General features: G+C 39.5%; 1 protein-coding gene across 1 annotated transcript in view; it reads left to right on the forward strand.

The window, feature by feature from the left end:
* B3GLCT (beta 3-glucosyltransferase) overlaps nucleotides 1-17,252 on the forward strand; it is a 146,167-nt gene that overhangs the window by 120,223 nt on the left and 8,692 nt on the right. Inside the window, exons 12-14 of the mRNA XM_067466595.1 lie at nucleotides 3,790-3,886; nucleotides 11,445-11,564; nucleotides 13,246-13,390. Of these exons, the coding sequence (XP_067322696.1) occupies nucleotides 3,790-3,886; nucleotides 11,445-11,564; nucleotides 13,246-13,390 (362 nt within the window). The remainder of the gene's footprint in view (nucleotides 1-3,789; nucleotides 3,887-11,444; nucleotides 11,565-13,245; nucleotides 13,391-17,252) is intronic.

A 17,252-nucleotide genomic window follows, 5' to 3' on the forward strand; every position in this document is an offset into this window, starting at 1 on the left:
TCACCTACGGATGTGAGAGCTGGACCTTAGGGAAGGCTGAGCGAAGGAAGATCGATGCTTTTGAGCTGTGGTGTTGGAGGAAAGTGCTGAGAGTGCCTTGGACTGCGAGAAGATCCAACCAGTCCATCCTCCAGGAAATAAAGCCTGACTGCTCACTGGAGGGAAAGATACTAGAGACAAAGTTGAAGTACTTTGGCCACATCATGAGGAGACAGGAAAGCCTAGAGAAGACAATTATGCTGGGGAAAGTGGAAGGCAAAAGGAAGAGGGGCCGACCAAGGGCAAGATGGATGGATGGCATCCTTGAAGTGACTGGACTGACCTTGAGGGAGCTGGGGGTGGTAACGGCCGACAGGGAGCTCTGGCGTGGGCTGGTCCATGAGGTCACGAAGAGTCGGAGACGACTGAACGAATGAACAACAAATCATTTTGAAAACTATCTCTTCTGAGTTATGAATATTGGGTTAGATATAGATTTAATAATACATTGAAAATACCCATTTAAATTATAGGATGTAAATTTGGCATGAGTTTCAGTGGAAGTACTCTATAACTAAGCCTGAATCCAGCTCATTGGATTCTTTATAAAACCCTAAACAGCCCCGGCCCAGTCTACCTGTCTGAACCCATCTCCCTCTATGAACCTCTCCTCTATGAAGATTAAGGTCTTCCAGGGAGGCCCTGCTCTTGGTCCCACAACAATCACAGGTGTGATTGGTGAGAGAGAGAGATTGGAGAGAGAGGGCCTTCTCAGTGATTGCCTTTCGACTGTGGAACTCCCTCCCTAGCGAGATTATGTCAGTCCCCTCCCTCCTGTCCTTCAGAAAGATGGTAAAAACTTGGCTGTGGGACCAAGCCTTTGGGACAGTGCAATAAAGCAACAATAGGAAACTACCCTGCTGACCAGATCTAATATGGCTGATCTGAGATGGTTTTAAACAATGGATTTTAAAGTGGAGTTAACTGTTTTTAGTGCTTGTGTATATTTATAGTTTATTTTATGCTCCGGCACTGAATGTTTGCCGTATATATTTTGTGCTCCTCCCTGAGTCCCCTTCGGGGTGAGAAGGGCAGAATCTAAATGCAATAAATAAATAAATACTTTTTTTAGAAAGCATGCACTGTAATTGACTCCCCAGGTTTGAAACGTTGTGTCTTGATAGGATCTCTTCCCAGAAGAAATATTATAAAATTATATCATTGCTCTGTTTAAAACAATATGTTGTAGATTGCCTTGCGGCAGGTGAGAGAGCCAGCTTGACCCAGAGGATGTCCTCTCTGGGTGCTCTCTTAATCAATGAGAGCCCTAGAAAATCAGGATTCAGATTTATAGAATCATCTAGTTGGAAGAGAACACAAAACTGCACGCAAAAATATGTAGATGTCTTTCAGCCACAAAGGTTGGGATCCTTGCTCACTTTTCACATGAGAAAAACAAAGATAGAAAGAGACAGAGTTAGTACAGTCCCCATCTCATGTAAAATAAGTTTTCATATATATACAGTAGAATCCCTGAATAGGACTAGGTTTTTTTGCTTCCCTTTCTGTGTCTTTTTTTGTTTTGTTTAGTTTAGTTTTTCACCTTAAGTTTAATAATTCAAATCAGTTGTTGCTCCTATTTTGACATTAAATAAAATGGTAGATTTGGGGTATTTAAGCAGCTTTTGTTGTTATTCTCATATATTTGAAGATACAGTTGATTGAATTGTGGGTATTCACAGTATAGATTCATTGTTTCTAGGTTTTGCATTATTTTTCAAGTTCATCATGTCATAGGAAATCATGGAGCAGGAAACTGACTGTGTAACACATGCCAGAACCATTTTCTTGATTCATTAAAATGTAAAATATATTATGAAGTTTATAGAGCTAGAATAATTTACAAAGCATAATAATGACTATTTAATTGTGATGTAGTTTCTGAACTTGAAAGTTAATCATACCTTCAAGCTTATTTTATACTTGTATTGAGGTTTACTAGCACAATAATGGAAGCAATTATCTCTCAAGAACTATGAGCATGCAAATTGCTTTAACAATATAATCTGCAAAAGATTGTTTTCATCACATCTGTTATCCATCACGAAACAGTACATTTGACCTTCTGTATCCACATGTTCTGAATTTACAGATTTATCCATCTTCAGTTTAAAAAAACAAACTTTGATTTTGCCATGTTAAATAAGGAACATACTTTTCCTATGCCGTAGTATATAATAGAATATGAGTATTGGTGGATTTAAGTATCCCTGAAGCATTCTGGAACTAAACCCCAACAGATACCAAGGGTCAACTGTATTTCTGAATTTACAGAATAAATCCTATGAAAGTTACAGGGAATTTCCAGCAAATCTGTATCACAGTGATTTTAGTGAAATTTCATTCAGTTGAAATCACTTAGTATTAAAAACTGAACAGAACTGTCCAATGTACCTATCTGACAGATCCTTTGGCTTGAAAACCTCCTATGCATAAATATCAACTGCTTGTTACTCACAGCCATATGGATCTGTACATATAGTGAGGAGCAAAGATCAGTGCCTAATAGAAGCCATGAGCAAGCCAAGGGCAGATCTGCACTGATCCATATCCCAGAGGCAATCTGGTATGCTAGGTGCTGGATCGGTCCTGGGTAGGGTCTGGATTCCCCAGCTGCTGCAGAGGCAGGGGGATACCCTGTCTGCTCAGCAGTGTGAATGTGGTTTGGTGACACAGTGTGGCCACCTTAACTGTCCCACCCTTCATGTCACGATGATCTCCAACTGCAATGTGGGTCCTCTTCCCTTCTGTTCCCAATACACTCTGTTGTTCCGGCCAACATCATGGCGTAGAGAATGGAAGGAAGGGGACTGTCATCTGATGTCCCCAGGTGGCCGCCTGAGCCAGGGAAACACAGTATAGGAGAGGGGACAATGGTGGCCACTTCCATTTCAGAACTTTCCTAACTGTTCACATAGGCCCTACTAACTTTGGCTACCACGGGCCAAGGCCATGTTAAAGTCAGCCCTGTGTTGTGTTTGGTCAACATGTGGCTAATTCTCCTCTACTTCTACCTAAGTGTTTAGTGTAGATGGGGCCCAATATTATTTCAGGCCCTAGGAACTAAACTGGGTAGGCAACTGTAGGCAAATGGGGGGGGGCATACACCCCCCCCCCGAGATGATTGCACCCCCCTGTTGCTCTCATGCCCCCCCCCCCAAAAAACAATTAAAATACTTCCTTGAGGAAAATTGGATATTTTCAACATTTTGGGGCCTTCCTGGTCTATTTTAAGCCCAGGAGAGGCCATTTTTGAAACCAGAGGAAATCCAAGCTCTTGTGGAAATGACCCTATATCCGCTACAGGGCATTTGGGGGAATTTTTCTTTTTTAAAGCCATTATTGTTGTTTTTGCTGTTTTCACCCTTCTTTTTCTCATGACTGAGACTCAGATCAGTTCACAACTTTAAAAACTATACAATTAAAACCATCCAGAAGTTAAACATTAAATAGAATTGAACAATATTAAAATAGAATTTGAATAGGTGTTTGATCCAAGGATACACTAAACATACTGAACGTGCCCTCCACACCCTCCAAAGTGCTTTTAGGGGATTTAGGGCCAAAATAAAGGTTTGCAGAAAGAATGTGACCCACCCAGGGTTACCAAAAATGTCCTGAAAAGGGTGGGAGGCATTTCCAGCTTCCAGCCACATTTTGCTCATCCCATGAATTAGAACAATTTTTGACTGCTGCTCCAACTTTATAACTGTTTATTTTATTTTTACTCATTTTTTACTCCCTATTTAGGTCATTGTGGGAAAACTTTTGCCATTTTGGAAAGATTTTTAAATCGTCCTGCTGCAACACCTTGGTTAGTCATTGTGGATGATGATACATTAATAAGGTATGGAATTCAGAAGCAAGGGAATCTAAATCATACACTGTCTTACATGTCAGACTTTTGGAAGCCATTATTGCAGAATCATGATGCGGTAATATATATCCCAAGTGAAGTGTGAAATATTAACATTCATGATAGAATGCAATGTGTCCTGTCAAATAGGAAATGCAGAAATTTACAGCAAATTAAAAACATCTATCAAATGTTTAAATTAAAAATACAATTAGATACGTCAAGTAGTTACTGTGGCAGGAAATTGGATCTGCGTTTAAGGTGACAAATTGACAACACTGTTCCAGCCCTGTCCTGAGAGACAACAGAAGCAACATAGGAAGAGACAGTATCTCTTTTCTGATGTATTTCTTTATACAAACTTTTTGCCAAGGGAAATTTTCTTTAGAACTGTTTCAGTGGTCCAAAAATATTTTCACGTACAGAAGTAAACCTATTCAAAGGATGAATACATTATAAAGTTCTGCAAGTAGAAGCTGGTCAATCAATAGATTTCCTCTCTCTCTTCTCTTCAAACCTCAAACCCTTTTCTGCGGTCAGAGCACTTGTCTGAGCAGTGCACCGGTCTGATTCCACAGCCATAATTTTAGATCCAATCAATTGCTGTTTTATTGTGAAACTGATTTTTTTCTCAATTATTGTAAAGCTAATTTTCCTTTCAATTACTGCAGTGGGGGATTTTTTTTAAAGAAAATTGTTTTTTAAAAGCGATTTTCTTTCAACGATCTCATGTAATCAAGTTCAGTTACAGCAAGATAACGAAAACAATGTTATCTGAAGTATGGATCAGATTTTAAAAGTAAGAGATGCAAATTAAGACCACACAATAGTTCAGGAACATAAAACGTGCAGTGTATATTTTAGCTTGCATTTCCAGTTAATACAATCTTGATTGATTGATTGATTGGCTGACTGATGTTTAGGACACCTATAAAACAAATTCATTAAGTGTCATACAGTCCTAATATAAACTTTAGTTTCTTGTGTTTATAAAGACATTGTAACACTAGCGAAGATAGTACAACTAAAAATGAGAAGCTAATTGGGAAACAAAAAAGAAGATACACATACCATCAAATAATGAGGAATAAAGTAATATATTCAAAGGACTTGGGAAATAAAAATGTCATTGCCTTTCAACAGAAGAAGAACAACGATCATGACAGGCAGTTTCCCTAAGGAGAGTAATTCATAACCGTAGAAGCTCTATCAAAAAAGACATATCTATAGTAGTTACCTCAAAAACAAGGAGGAGATCTCACTTATCTGAATAGAGAAGCTACCCGCCACAGTGCCTCTAGTTCTCTTCTGTGTGTGTGTGTGTGTGTGTGTGTGTCAGAAGTGACGACAAGCTGCAAGTCACTTCTGGTCTTATAGAATTGGTCGTCTGCAAGGACGTTGCCCAGGGGACACCCAGATGTTTTACCATCCTGTGGGAGGCTTCTCTCATGTCCCTGCATGGGAAGCTGGAGCTGACAGATGGGAGCTCACCCCGCTCCCCAGATTTAAACCGATGACCTTTCAGTCAGCAGTCCTGCCCATTGTGTCACCAGGGGTTCTGATTTTGACCTATTATCTCAGAAAAAAAATTAAAAAGCTAAATTCCTATTTAATATTTGCTAAATTAGAAAATTGAAGATTCATTGTGGCAGGCAGTAATTTTATCATTCACAAAGGGGAAAAAACCACTTTCAAAGGACAAATTGTAGGTCAAAATGCTACCTAATAGGCCAGCTTCTACAAAATTCTGCAACAGCTATTAGATTAATTTATTTCCACTGTAAGGAACTATTTTTCTGTAATCAACATCAAGATTTCATAATATTTCTTTCCTCTAGTACATCTCAAAAATCCATACTAACATCTTTGAAAATACAGAGAAAAGATCACATAATCTCTAGCTGTTTGAGTAGCTCATTTTTTTTTCTTTTAATAGTTCCACCTCTTTGTACCTTAAAGCTATTATGAAACAATACTTTTTGCCCTCTGAGATGGAATAAGAAAGTAGAACACATTTTCTCTATTGCAAACAGTGACACCCAGTTTGGACATTTCCCACTTTTCACATTTCACATTTGTTGAACTAGTGATGAGAATTTCTGATCTTTGCAGAACAATTTTCTGGCATAAAAGATTTGCTTTATTATATGTGGATCCTGGAGGTCACGGTGCTATTTTACTCACTGATGCATCTAGCTACATTACCTGATAACAAGGCGAGATCATATCAGAAGCACTGTATTAGAATATAATTTCTTCAGTGCTTAGGGCTTACAGCTGACTGTTGGCTATGGTAGCTCATGCCCTATTTTCCATAATTGGAAACCACTATAAGCCATGGTCAGCATGAGTATAAGAGAAGTTTTAGAGATTTCAGTTGCAGATGGGGAAAAAAAGAATCAGAGGAATGTTGACAGAGATTCTGAAATAAACTTCAAAAATAGGCTTTTCTGTCCTGCGGCAAGAGATGAATTGTGAAACACCCCATCCTTCAGCAAAACAGGAGTAGTTACTTTGAACCTTTTCCCTTCCTTTATATTACTTGGATAGGAGACCACCAAGGAATATCAGGTGCTTTCGGCTATATTTCAGAGGAGGGCAATAGCAAAACACCTCTGACTAATCTGTGCCTAAGAAAACCCTGTGAAATTCACGAGGTTATCAAAAATTGACAGGCAACATGACACATCTGTGTTGAGCCTCTGTTATGTATTATTTTAAATCTTCGAGCTTTTTGAAAGGAGTTGATCTTCAAAACATACCCTCATAGAAAGATATGAAAGAACCTTGGAATTCATGTAGTGATATACACTGCTTACTGTAGGGTCTGTTTAAATAGGCGAGCCAAGCATGTTGGGGGAGCAACTTAGCTTTGATCTGAAACCCTTTGCCCTTTCTTTTCTGCGTGTTTACTTGATCTAGGCTTGCCACCTACAGTTAAAGAAAGCAACTCTACTCATCTGTGTGACAGCCTTCTGATATTAGAAGTTATCTGTCCTGTCTTTCCTTAAAATTTTCTCTTCTGTGTTGAACATTTTTCGCTCTTTCAACCATACTTCATAGGACTTGGTTTCCAAATCACAACGAGCAAGCAATGTATAAATAAATAAATGATTGAATCCAGACATCATTAATAATTTGGCATGACACTAGATGTGCTTTGACCACTTGGAGTGCTTCTGTGTGGCTGAGAGAAGGTCCTCCTCCATGGGGCATGTGGCAGGGTTCAGGCTGACCTCACTACCTCTGAGGATGCTTGCCATAGATGCAGGCGAAACGTCAGGAGAAATGCCTCTAGAACATGGCCCTATAGCCCGAAAAAACCCACAAGAACTTAGTGATTCCAGCCATGAAAGCCTTCGACAGTACAATGTATAAATATGTGAAAGGAAGTCACAGGGAGGAGGAAGCAAACTTGTTTTCTGCTTCCCTGGAGACTAGGACACGGAACAATGGCTTCAAACTACGAGAAAGGAGATTCCATCTGAACATTAGGAAGGACTTCCTGACTGTGAGAGCTGTTCAGCAGTGGAACTCTCTGCCCCGGAGTGTGGTGGAGGCTACTTCTTTGGAGGCTTTTAAACAGAGGCTGGATGGCCATCTGCCAGGGGTGCTTTGAATGCAATATTCCTGCTTCTTGGCAGGGGGTTGGACTGGATGGCCCATGAGGTCTCTTCCAACTCTATCATTCTGTGATTCTAAGCACATCCGGGTAGGCCATCTGTAAGGTTGCCGGCTGGTCTCTGCAAAGTGGGGTGTTCAAAAGAGCCTATCAGACCTAGAAGCACTCCTCTGGTGATTTCTTCCTCAGAGCCAGACATTGTGAGCAGAGGTACTGTGATGATCAAAAAATCTACAAACTATCTGCAGGCCCACTGAGAAAATCCAACAAATGCTAGGCAAGTGAGGTTCATATATCTGTGGTTCTTACCATACACTGACTGCGTAGGGAAGTTGATGAAGAAACACAACATACAAACTACCTACAGACCAACTAAGAAAATCCAACAAATGCTACGTTCAGTAAAGGACAAGAGGGAGCCCCTCACTTCTGCAGGCGTCTACCGTATACCAAACGCAGCATTGCCCAAACATGAACCAAAGAACATGAAAGGCACTGCAGACTAACTCAACCAGAGAAGTCAGCCATTGTAGAGCATCTGATGAACCAACCTGGACACAGCATATTATTTGAGAACACAGAAACGTTGGACTATTCTAACAACCACCATGTCAGACTACACAGAGAAGCCATTGAAATCCACAAAAATATGAACAATTTCAATAGAAAGGAGGAAGCCATGAGAATTGCCAAAATAACAAATATTTTAAAAAAACTCTAATATCTGGACAGTAAGTAAAGAGCAAAACTCAAAAAACAGGGAGATTCCAGACAGGAAACAATGAGGGCCAGCTAACATCTCCCAACAACGGATTCCCCCAGGCAGGAAACAGCCAGGCTTTGAAATTGCAAGGCCATTCAATGGTAATCAAGTTGGCCAAGTACAACAGTCACACCTGCCTCAAACAGGCAAGAGTTTTTTCTCCCACCCTGGACATTATTCCACAAATATATAAACCTCACTTGCCTAGCTTCCAACAGACCTCACAACCTCTGAGGATGCCTACCATAGATGTAGGCAAAACATCAGGAGAGAATGCTTCTGGAAGATGGCCATACAGCCCTGAAAACTCACAGCAACCCTGTGGTGATTGTGTTTTGCAGAAGTGGGTTTTCATTACCACATAGCTCACAGTGCCTTGCTTTAAGGGAAATTACTTCAAATGAAATAGAGAAGATGGAGGAGATGTGGGGCTGGGAAAGCTAAAACTATGGACGAGAAGGAGGGTAACTGTGGAGGAGCAGAAGACATGGTAGAATGAGAGGGAACAGGAGAAGGCATTTTCAAGGTGCATACATGTATGACTGTCTGCTTTAGTTGGCAATCACACCTTCTAATGCCCTTGATATTTTCCTGTTGTTGTTGTTGTTGTTGTTGTTGTTGTAGGTTTTTCGGGTTGTATGGCCATGTTCTAGAAGCATTCTCTCCTGACATTTCTCCTGCATTTATGGCAGGTATCCTCAGAGGTTGTGAGGTCATACAGCCTCAAAAACCTATAACAACCCAGTGATTATGGCCATGAATATATTTTCCTGTTGCTTGTAAATATGTTTTTAAAGGTCATTATTGAATATAAGTATAACCAAATCATTCTCTAAATGCCCTGAAAAACAAGCATTTTTTTCATTGTCAGCTGTACTAGCAAGAGATGAGTTTTCCAACATTACTGTGCAGCAAACATCAAGTGGAAGTAGCCAATAGGTCTGGTGGTGCAATGGGTTAAATCTTTGTGCCGACAGGACTGCTGGCCAAAAGGTTGGCAGTTTGAATCTGGGGAGTGGAGTGAGCTCCTGTCTGTCATCTCCAGCTTCTCATACAGGGACATGAGAGAATTCTCCCACAGAATGGTAAAATATCTGGGCATTCCCTGGGCAACATCCTTGCAGATGGCCAATTTTCTCACACCAAAAGCAACTTGCAATTTCTTAGGTCGCTCTTGACACAAAGCCAACAGAACAAAGCATGTGCAATAAAAGAACATTTTATAGTGGAAACGTGGTTATTTTTAATTTGCTTCCATTTAGATATCACACAGTTGAATTATGGCATGTGCTGAGACTACCTGTGAATAAAAAGAAAGAGGCAAAGACAATTACTAAAAAGGATCGTAAAGCCTTCCACCATCCACCTGAAGTGTTTAGGATTTCTTGATTTATCTGAACTCTATTTATAAACAGACGTCACCATTTCTGAATCTTACAATATTAAAGCCTTGCAGACTTTCTATTGCAACATAATTATTAAGTGACTTTAAGAAAATCAAATCAATATATATGCTTGAATAATCTATTTTAATATCATAATTCAAACATACGGACTTCAGAATGATGTGTTATTTCACACTCTTGGGAAACCAACAAGATAGCACAAGCTGTGTAAATTTCTCACAAGGGAAGTCAGGCTGGCTCCTTTCCTTTTGAGAATCTGGTAGACAGCTAAAACTGTGATATTTCATATGGCCTTTCAGCTTTCAAACTAAGGATGGCTGCTCAGGTTATTTTAACTGGCTGTAGCTTTTACATTTTTTTAAGAAGTTATTTTAATCTAGCGTTAACCATTTATATATATGTATTTAATGTCCTAAATATCTGTCTGTTGTACATTGTCCCCAGGGGTTTGGTGAGCTAACAAGTGATATATGAATGATTTATATACATAAAAAATGAGGATGTTCTAGATTAGGGGTCCTCAAACTTTTTAAACAGAGGGCCAGGTCACAGCCCCTCAAACTGTTGGAAGGCTGGATTATAATTTGAAAAAAATGAATTAATTTCTATGCACACTGCACATATCTTATTTGTGGTGCAAAACCACTTAAAAACAATACAATAATTAAAATGAACAATTTTAGCAAATTTCAATGGGGAGTGTGGGCCTGCTTTTGGCTGATGAGATAGGATTGTTGTTGTTGTTGTTGTTGTTGTTGTTGTTGTGTGCTTTCAAGTCATTTCAGACTTGGGTTGACCCTGAGCGAGGGCCGGGTAAAAGACCTTGGAGGGCCACATCCGGCCCCCGGGCCTTAGTTTGAGGACCCCTGTTCTAGATGGAGATTTTGAACATTGTTACTGACTAGTACAGCCTTATGTTGCTGAGGAGGCAACACTCTGATTTGGAAGTACAACAAAGGGTTGAATGGTACAAACTAGTTACAAAATCTGGAATACTCATTTTGAGTGGTGAGATGCGGGAATCTCCTTAGTTCCGCATGATGCAGTTTTAATATAGAACCATGTATATTAACTCAATGAAGCCTATGACCCCATCTCAAAGATTAAGGTCCGGGGAGACCCTGTTCTCAATTCCACATCCTTTGCAGGTGCGACTGGTGGAAATGAGAGACAGGGCCTTCTCAGTGGTGGCCCCTCAGCTGTGGAACTCCCTCCCCAGTGATGTTACCTAGATCATCCCCCTCCCTCCTGACCTTCAGAAAGAGATTGAAAACGTAGTTCTGGAATCAAGCCTTTGGAGAAGAATCATAGTACAATAGATGGACTATAATTATGTGCAGTGACTACCGGAAAGACCTGAATTATGATTGCAGATAGTGTGGTTTTATAGTGATTGTAATGTTTTAAAAATGTGTTTCAATTTTGATCTTAATTTAATTTGAATGTTTATTTTAATTGTATATTGTTGTTAAGGCATTGAATTATTGCCTATCTGTAAGCCACCTTGAGTCCCTGTCAGGGTCGAAGAAGGCAGGATATAAATATAGTAAATAAATAAATAACATAAGTGATCTTTTTTTTTTAATGCAGATCTGTTCAGGATCAGACTCTGTTAACAGTTCTATTTGCCATCTTTAGGAAATAGTCTGGGGAAAATAGTCAGTTTGGGCTATTAATCCACATGTGTATAGTTTAGACTGAAAGATAAAGGAATTCAATGTATCCTTATATGTTCGAACATTTTGTTTTCTATTTCAGCATATCTAGGCTCCAGAAATTGCTCAGCTGCTATGAGCCAAGTGAGCCAGTGATTCTTGGAGAACGTTACGGCTATGGCTTAGGATCAGGAGGTTACAGTTACATCACTGGTGGTGGAGGGTAAGCCGTATCATTTGAATCTTCAGAGGAGTAACAGATTTGAAATCAAACTTTTGAGATTACATTCAAACAAACCTATTTACTAAATACACTCATTTATAAGTCTAGAAATTTTAGTAAACAAAATTAACCCCCCAAAACCTGGGTCTGTTTATCCACAGGTCAATGTAGATAATGTACCTTAACTTTTGGGTTTTTTGGTTTTTTTTAAAAAAAATCCCCTTCTCTGAGTAGAGTGGCAAAAGAGAAAAGCACACTCTGACCTGAAAGAAGACAGAAGAAGCCCTGACTCCCTCTACTTTTTTCTACCTCAGTGCCACTTCTGGACTTTTTTGAATGCCTCAACAGAAATCGCTCCAGCAGTCGAGCGTGATTGGCCCCCTGAGGCAGCACTGACCTTTTTCTCCTCTTCCATGGGTCACATCAACATCCATAACTTTGTCCCCCAAAGTTATGGATGTTGTACATGCACTTATACATGGGGTCCATTTGTAAATGAAGATGTATATCAGTGGTTCCCAACCTTTTTGTGGCCAGGGACCACTTGACCAGGGACCACTTTCATCAGGGATTAAGAATCAGTTTTAGATTCGGTTTGAATGTTTGGGGTGCTGATTCAGAAAATTGAATTGGATAGGTCACATCAGCTCTAGTTTCTGATGCAGAACATATGCCATCCAGTAGTCACCTTCTGCTCGCCCACAAAAAACCATGTTTAATAAGCCTCGGCAATATAAAGGTTTTGCGAGACCAGACACTCTCGTTGCAACGGTGTAGTAACAATGAGGTTGCAGACCATATTTTAGTTCTTGTGGACCATTGTTGGTCAACGGACCACAGGTTAGGAACCACTTATGTATATAGTAGTTGTTTGACTGTGGGCCATTTTTTTTTCAAATACTGTACATGGCTGGAATGTGGACAAATAGGAGAGGGTCCCTTACAGAATTAAAGTGTAAACTAGTCATGCTGCGATATGATAATATGTAAGAACCATGACAGGAAAAATGCTGACTCGTTTTGAAGAATATTTTCAGTACAAGACCAAAGGACACCAGAAAATACTTAAAGTGCAGTGAATATACTGCATGATGCAAGAGTGTCGAGTATGTCTCCTATGCAAGAGCCTGGCTAAGTTTTCCGTTACTAGTGCCTCTTGTGGAATCTCTTACCTAAAATACAAAATGATGGTAGTCACGACAATTCACTTGAGATACACATTTGTTGGAAGCAGATGGTAACATGACACCCCCCCCCCCATACACACACACACATCTTGTGCCACAACAATGTTGTCTCCCTCAAAATGTGCCCCTAAATATTTTCAGGGGCAGTGTATCTCCACCTTTGGTCCTCCAAATGTTTGGGTCTTCAACTCTCAGAAGCCTCAGCCACTATAGCTATCAAAAAGTGATTTGGGCAATTAAGTCCAAAACATCTAGCAGAGGTTGAGAACCGTCGTTCTAGGGGTGGAATTGGCATTTCACCATGGGGGGTGCGGCTGGACCATTTTAGCTCCAAGAGAGACCTCTTTTTTCCAAATAACTTGAATGGCACTTCCCGTATCACGGAAAGGACTCCGTAGGGAGTCCGTAGGGAGGGGGAAAGGATGAGACAGTGTTTATTTTGAAAGTGTGGTTGTCTTTTGGTTATCATTGTCTTGTTGACGTTTTCACCTAAGGATGGTCTTCAGCAGAGAAGCGATTCGGAGATTATTTGCTAGTAAATGCCGGTGTTACAGCAATGATGCCCCTGATGATATGGTCATTGGAATGTGCTTCAGTGGTTTAGGAATTCCTGTAACACACAGCCCTCTTTTCCATCAGGTAAGCATTGGGATGTTTACCCCATATTTCTCCATAATATCAAGGATGTTTCTGTGCAAAGCATTTTCCTGGCTTTAGAGCACAGATCGAAAACACTGTTGCTTCTGCATAATGTTTCCTTTAGTCAGTGGCAAGAATTGGGACACAGGAATCATTGCAATCTTTACATTCCTGCTTTTTTGTTTGGCAGGCAGGTAAATTATTAAAACATAGAAAAAGTAAAGGCTACTTTAAAATTGTAAAATATTTTAGACCAGTGGTTCCCAGCCTTTGATCCTCCAGGTGTTTTGCACTTCAGCTCCCATATTTTCCAATAGCTGGTAAACTGGCTGGGATTTCTGGGAGTTGAAGTCCAAAACACCTAGAGCAGTGGTCCTCAATCTGTGAGTCTCCACGTATTTTGACCTACAACTCCCAGAAATCCCAGCCAGTTTACCAGCTGCTAGGATTTCTGGGAGTTGAAGGCCAAAACATTGGGGGACCCACAGGTTGAGAACCTCTGACCTAGAGGATCAAAGATTGGGAACCACTAAGACTAAGTGGGATGGGTGAGTAGAAGTGAGAAAAACAGACCACTAATATTACCCCTTTTGTACTATATGGTACATTATATCATCTTATTTGGTTTTGACATCATTTCAAGAGAAGTTTGGTATCATGGTATCTGTGCAAGAGAATTATTCTCTTTTTAAAATTTCTAATTTGACACCTATCAATTTCAGTCAAATCCGATCCTTTTTTCTCATAACTATTCTCTTGTTAGAATGCTGCAGTCACAATATTTTATATAGTTTAAGAGATGTTTATGTCTTATAATCTAAAATAATGAGATCATTTTTCTGCTGTGAATTTTATTGACACGATTAAACATTTTATTTTGTTCACTTTTTGATACACCTGTAGTTTTCTCCAAAAATACAATATATTGGTTTTTTATACAAGGAGGCCCCATGATGCAGCAGGTTAAACTGCTGAGCTGCTGAACTTGCTGACCGAAATGTTGGCAGGGAGTGGGATGAGCTCCCACTGTTAGCCCCAGCTTCTGCCAACCTAGCAGTTCAAAAACATGCAAATATGAGTAGATCAATAGGTACCACTGGCAGGAAGGTAACGGTGCTTCACTGCCTCTTAGAAATGGAGATGAGCACCACCCCCAGAGTCGGACACCTTTACCTTTAATCCAATTTAAATTTCTTAAATGATAATCCTTGGGTATTTTAATACAATGTGTGATTTCCTGGTAGAGCATATTTGTTTAGAACCTATTTACAATCATAATATGAAAACTAGAAAAGGGTGTTTTACTAATTGTATAAGAAAAAGGCTCTTAAAAACTATGCTATAGTGACCATAAACTATGTACATCTTTCAATAGATTTTTTAAATAAGGAAGTTCCGATGTTACTGGATTTCTACCAGCAGTTATTTCATGTCTGCTGCAATTTTTCAATCTTCAAGTTAAGCTTGCACTTTTATTGAAATTCATATTCTTTTCCTTAAAAAATAACACAACATCTCAGAACAAAAGTAAAACTGTAGATAAACTGTCTTGAACACAATTCAGCCACTGCCCTAGAAAGCAAACGTCATTTCGTTCTCTTTGAGAAGCACCAAGGAAGATGCCGTTAGTGTGTCTATGAAGTTTGGACTATCCATTTCCTTCTGCAAGAGAAGTATCCAGGAATCCATATACCTACTCAAATCTTAGATAAAGTAATATAATCCCACAGAAACATTTCAGAGACATTACACCCAAATCAAACATCTAGTATCGCTAGTCTTTTATTTTGAGGTATACATTGCAAACAGTCAACACTGTAAGTAGGCCAAATCTGATATTATATTGGCATGATTACTCCAACTAGAGCAATGATTCCCAACCTTTTTTCACCAAGTCCTACTTGATCAGGGACCACTTTAACCGGGGAACGCCCTCTAGCATTAGTACCAAAAGGGTTGCGAATCAGTTTTTGGTCAACTTTAGATTGGTTTGGGGTGCTGATTCAGAAAATTGCATTGGATAGACCACATCAGCTCTAGTTTTTAATACAGAACATATGCCATGGTCAGCAACAAGGAAGGAGTGGCAGGTGATGCAAAAGGAGCGGAAATAAATAAAATAAAGAAAGAAAGGAGGAGGCTTGCAGAACAGATTTTTGTCCCTGTGGCCCACTGGTGGTCCGTGGCCCGCAGGTTGAGAACCACTGAACAAGAGAATATGTGTCCCCCATGAACCCAAAAGCCATCACAATTTTGTGTTCCTCAGCCAACCCACCACACCCGACTTTGGAACTCTTTACCTGGAGAAATCAGGAAAGCCCCTTCATTAGAAATGTTTAAAAAGAACCTTAAAACCAGGCTCTTCCGCTGCGTCTTTGGTGGGTAGGTGCATACCACGACATTTTGCACCCCTCAACGTTTTCGCTACTGGAGCTCGTGCCCCCAAATGGGAAGTTTAGCCTCACAACTCTATGTATTTTATGAGTTCCCGTAAATGTTCTGCTCCTATTTTATATCATTTCAGTCTTTGAATTGTTTTTATCCTGTATATGCGGCCCGCCCATTGTTATCGTCACCGTGATTGTGTTTATTAGAATGTTCTTTTATGACTGCTTTTTTAAAATGTATTTTTGATGATAGTGTTCTTATTTGTTGTTTATGTTTTGATTTTATTGCTGTAATGTGTTGTCTGGGCTTGGCCCCATGTAAGCCGCTCCGAGTCCCCATTGGGGAGATGGTGGCGGGGTATAAATAAAGATTATTATTATTATTATTATTATTATTATTATTATATGGGTTTTAGGAAACATAGATATCCACAGAAGTGTTCAGAAGGTATAGCACATGTCTTTCACTTCACCTGCTACCTAATATTTTTTTAAAATCTTAGAAATATAGCAGGCTGAATTTGGAACTTTCTGCATGCAGAACAGGTATATTTAAAATTAATCCTCAAATCAGCACATCCCAGACTTGGTATCACAACCAGAAACTATCCACAACCTTTATCCTGCTGTCTGTGTTGTGATAGGAGTTGTACTGCAACACATCCAGAAGGCATCAGGTTATAGAAGTCTTTTCTGGGTCATAAACTTTACATGGATACTGGGAACGTTAACAAGCAGTTTCAAATTGGACAGAAAAAGACCCAAAGAAATGCAAGTACTAGGTCTAATTAAACACTGCTTTTGCTGTTGATACTAGACATGACAAAAACTTATGAGAAGGTCAGATTTAGGCTAGAACTCTCATTACAAAGAGACCCTGCGTTCTGATTTCACACTCAAGGACAGAACGTGGATGACATTTGCTCAGCTGACAATGAAGCGGAAAACAGACATCTCCTAATTATGTCTCTCTAATACAGTAACTGAGATACTAGGAGCTTGTGAAATCATAGCTCATTCATTTTTTGTCTTATACCAGTTTCTCTTTTTTTTCTGGTGTTCAATTAAATATTGAAATTTCAAATGCATTTGTCCAAGAGATGAGACAAAAGAGATGAGAGAAAAGCATCTCTTTGCAATAAGTTGCTCTTTCAGATAGCTGCCTGATTACAATACTGAAAATGTTGCTGAGGAATAATTAATTCTTTTGTTCTTTAAAATCCCTCTTAATTATTTCACTGCAACCTACTTCCAGAGACAATTGTAAATATTTAATGGCAGCCACTGAATGTTTGCTTCTGTTTAAATACTTCACTAATGTTTATTGTAGAGTTCTGAGACAATGAAAAGTAAATCCTGTTGTGACTCTGAGAACTCATTCATATACAAAATGTGTATAATTTTCTCATTGTTTCAGCTTCCTCCTCCTCCAATAGGCTTTGTACATCCACAAGCTACACGTTTACTGTGTATCT

This window comes from Anolis sagrei, chromosome 3 (assembly GCF_037176765.1).
Source record: "Anolis sagrei isolate rAnoSag1 chromosome 3, rAnoSag1.mat, whole genome shotgun sequence".
Lineage (NCBI taxonomy): Eukaryota > Metazoa > Chordata > Lepidosauria > Squamata > Dactyloidae > Anolis > Anolis sagrei.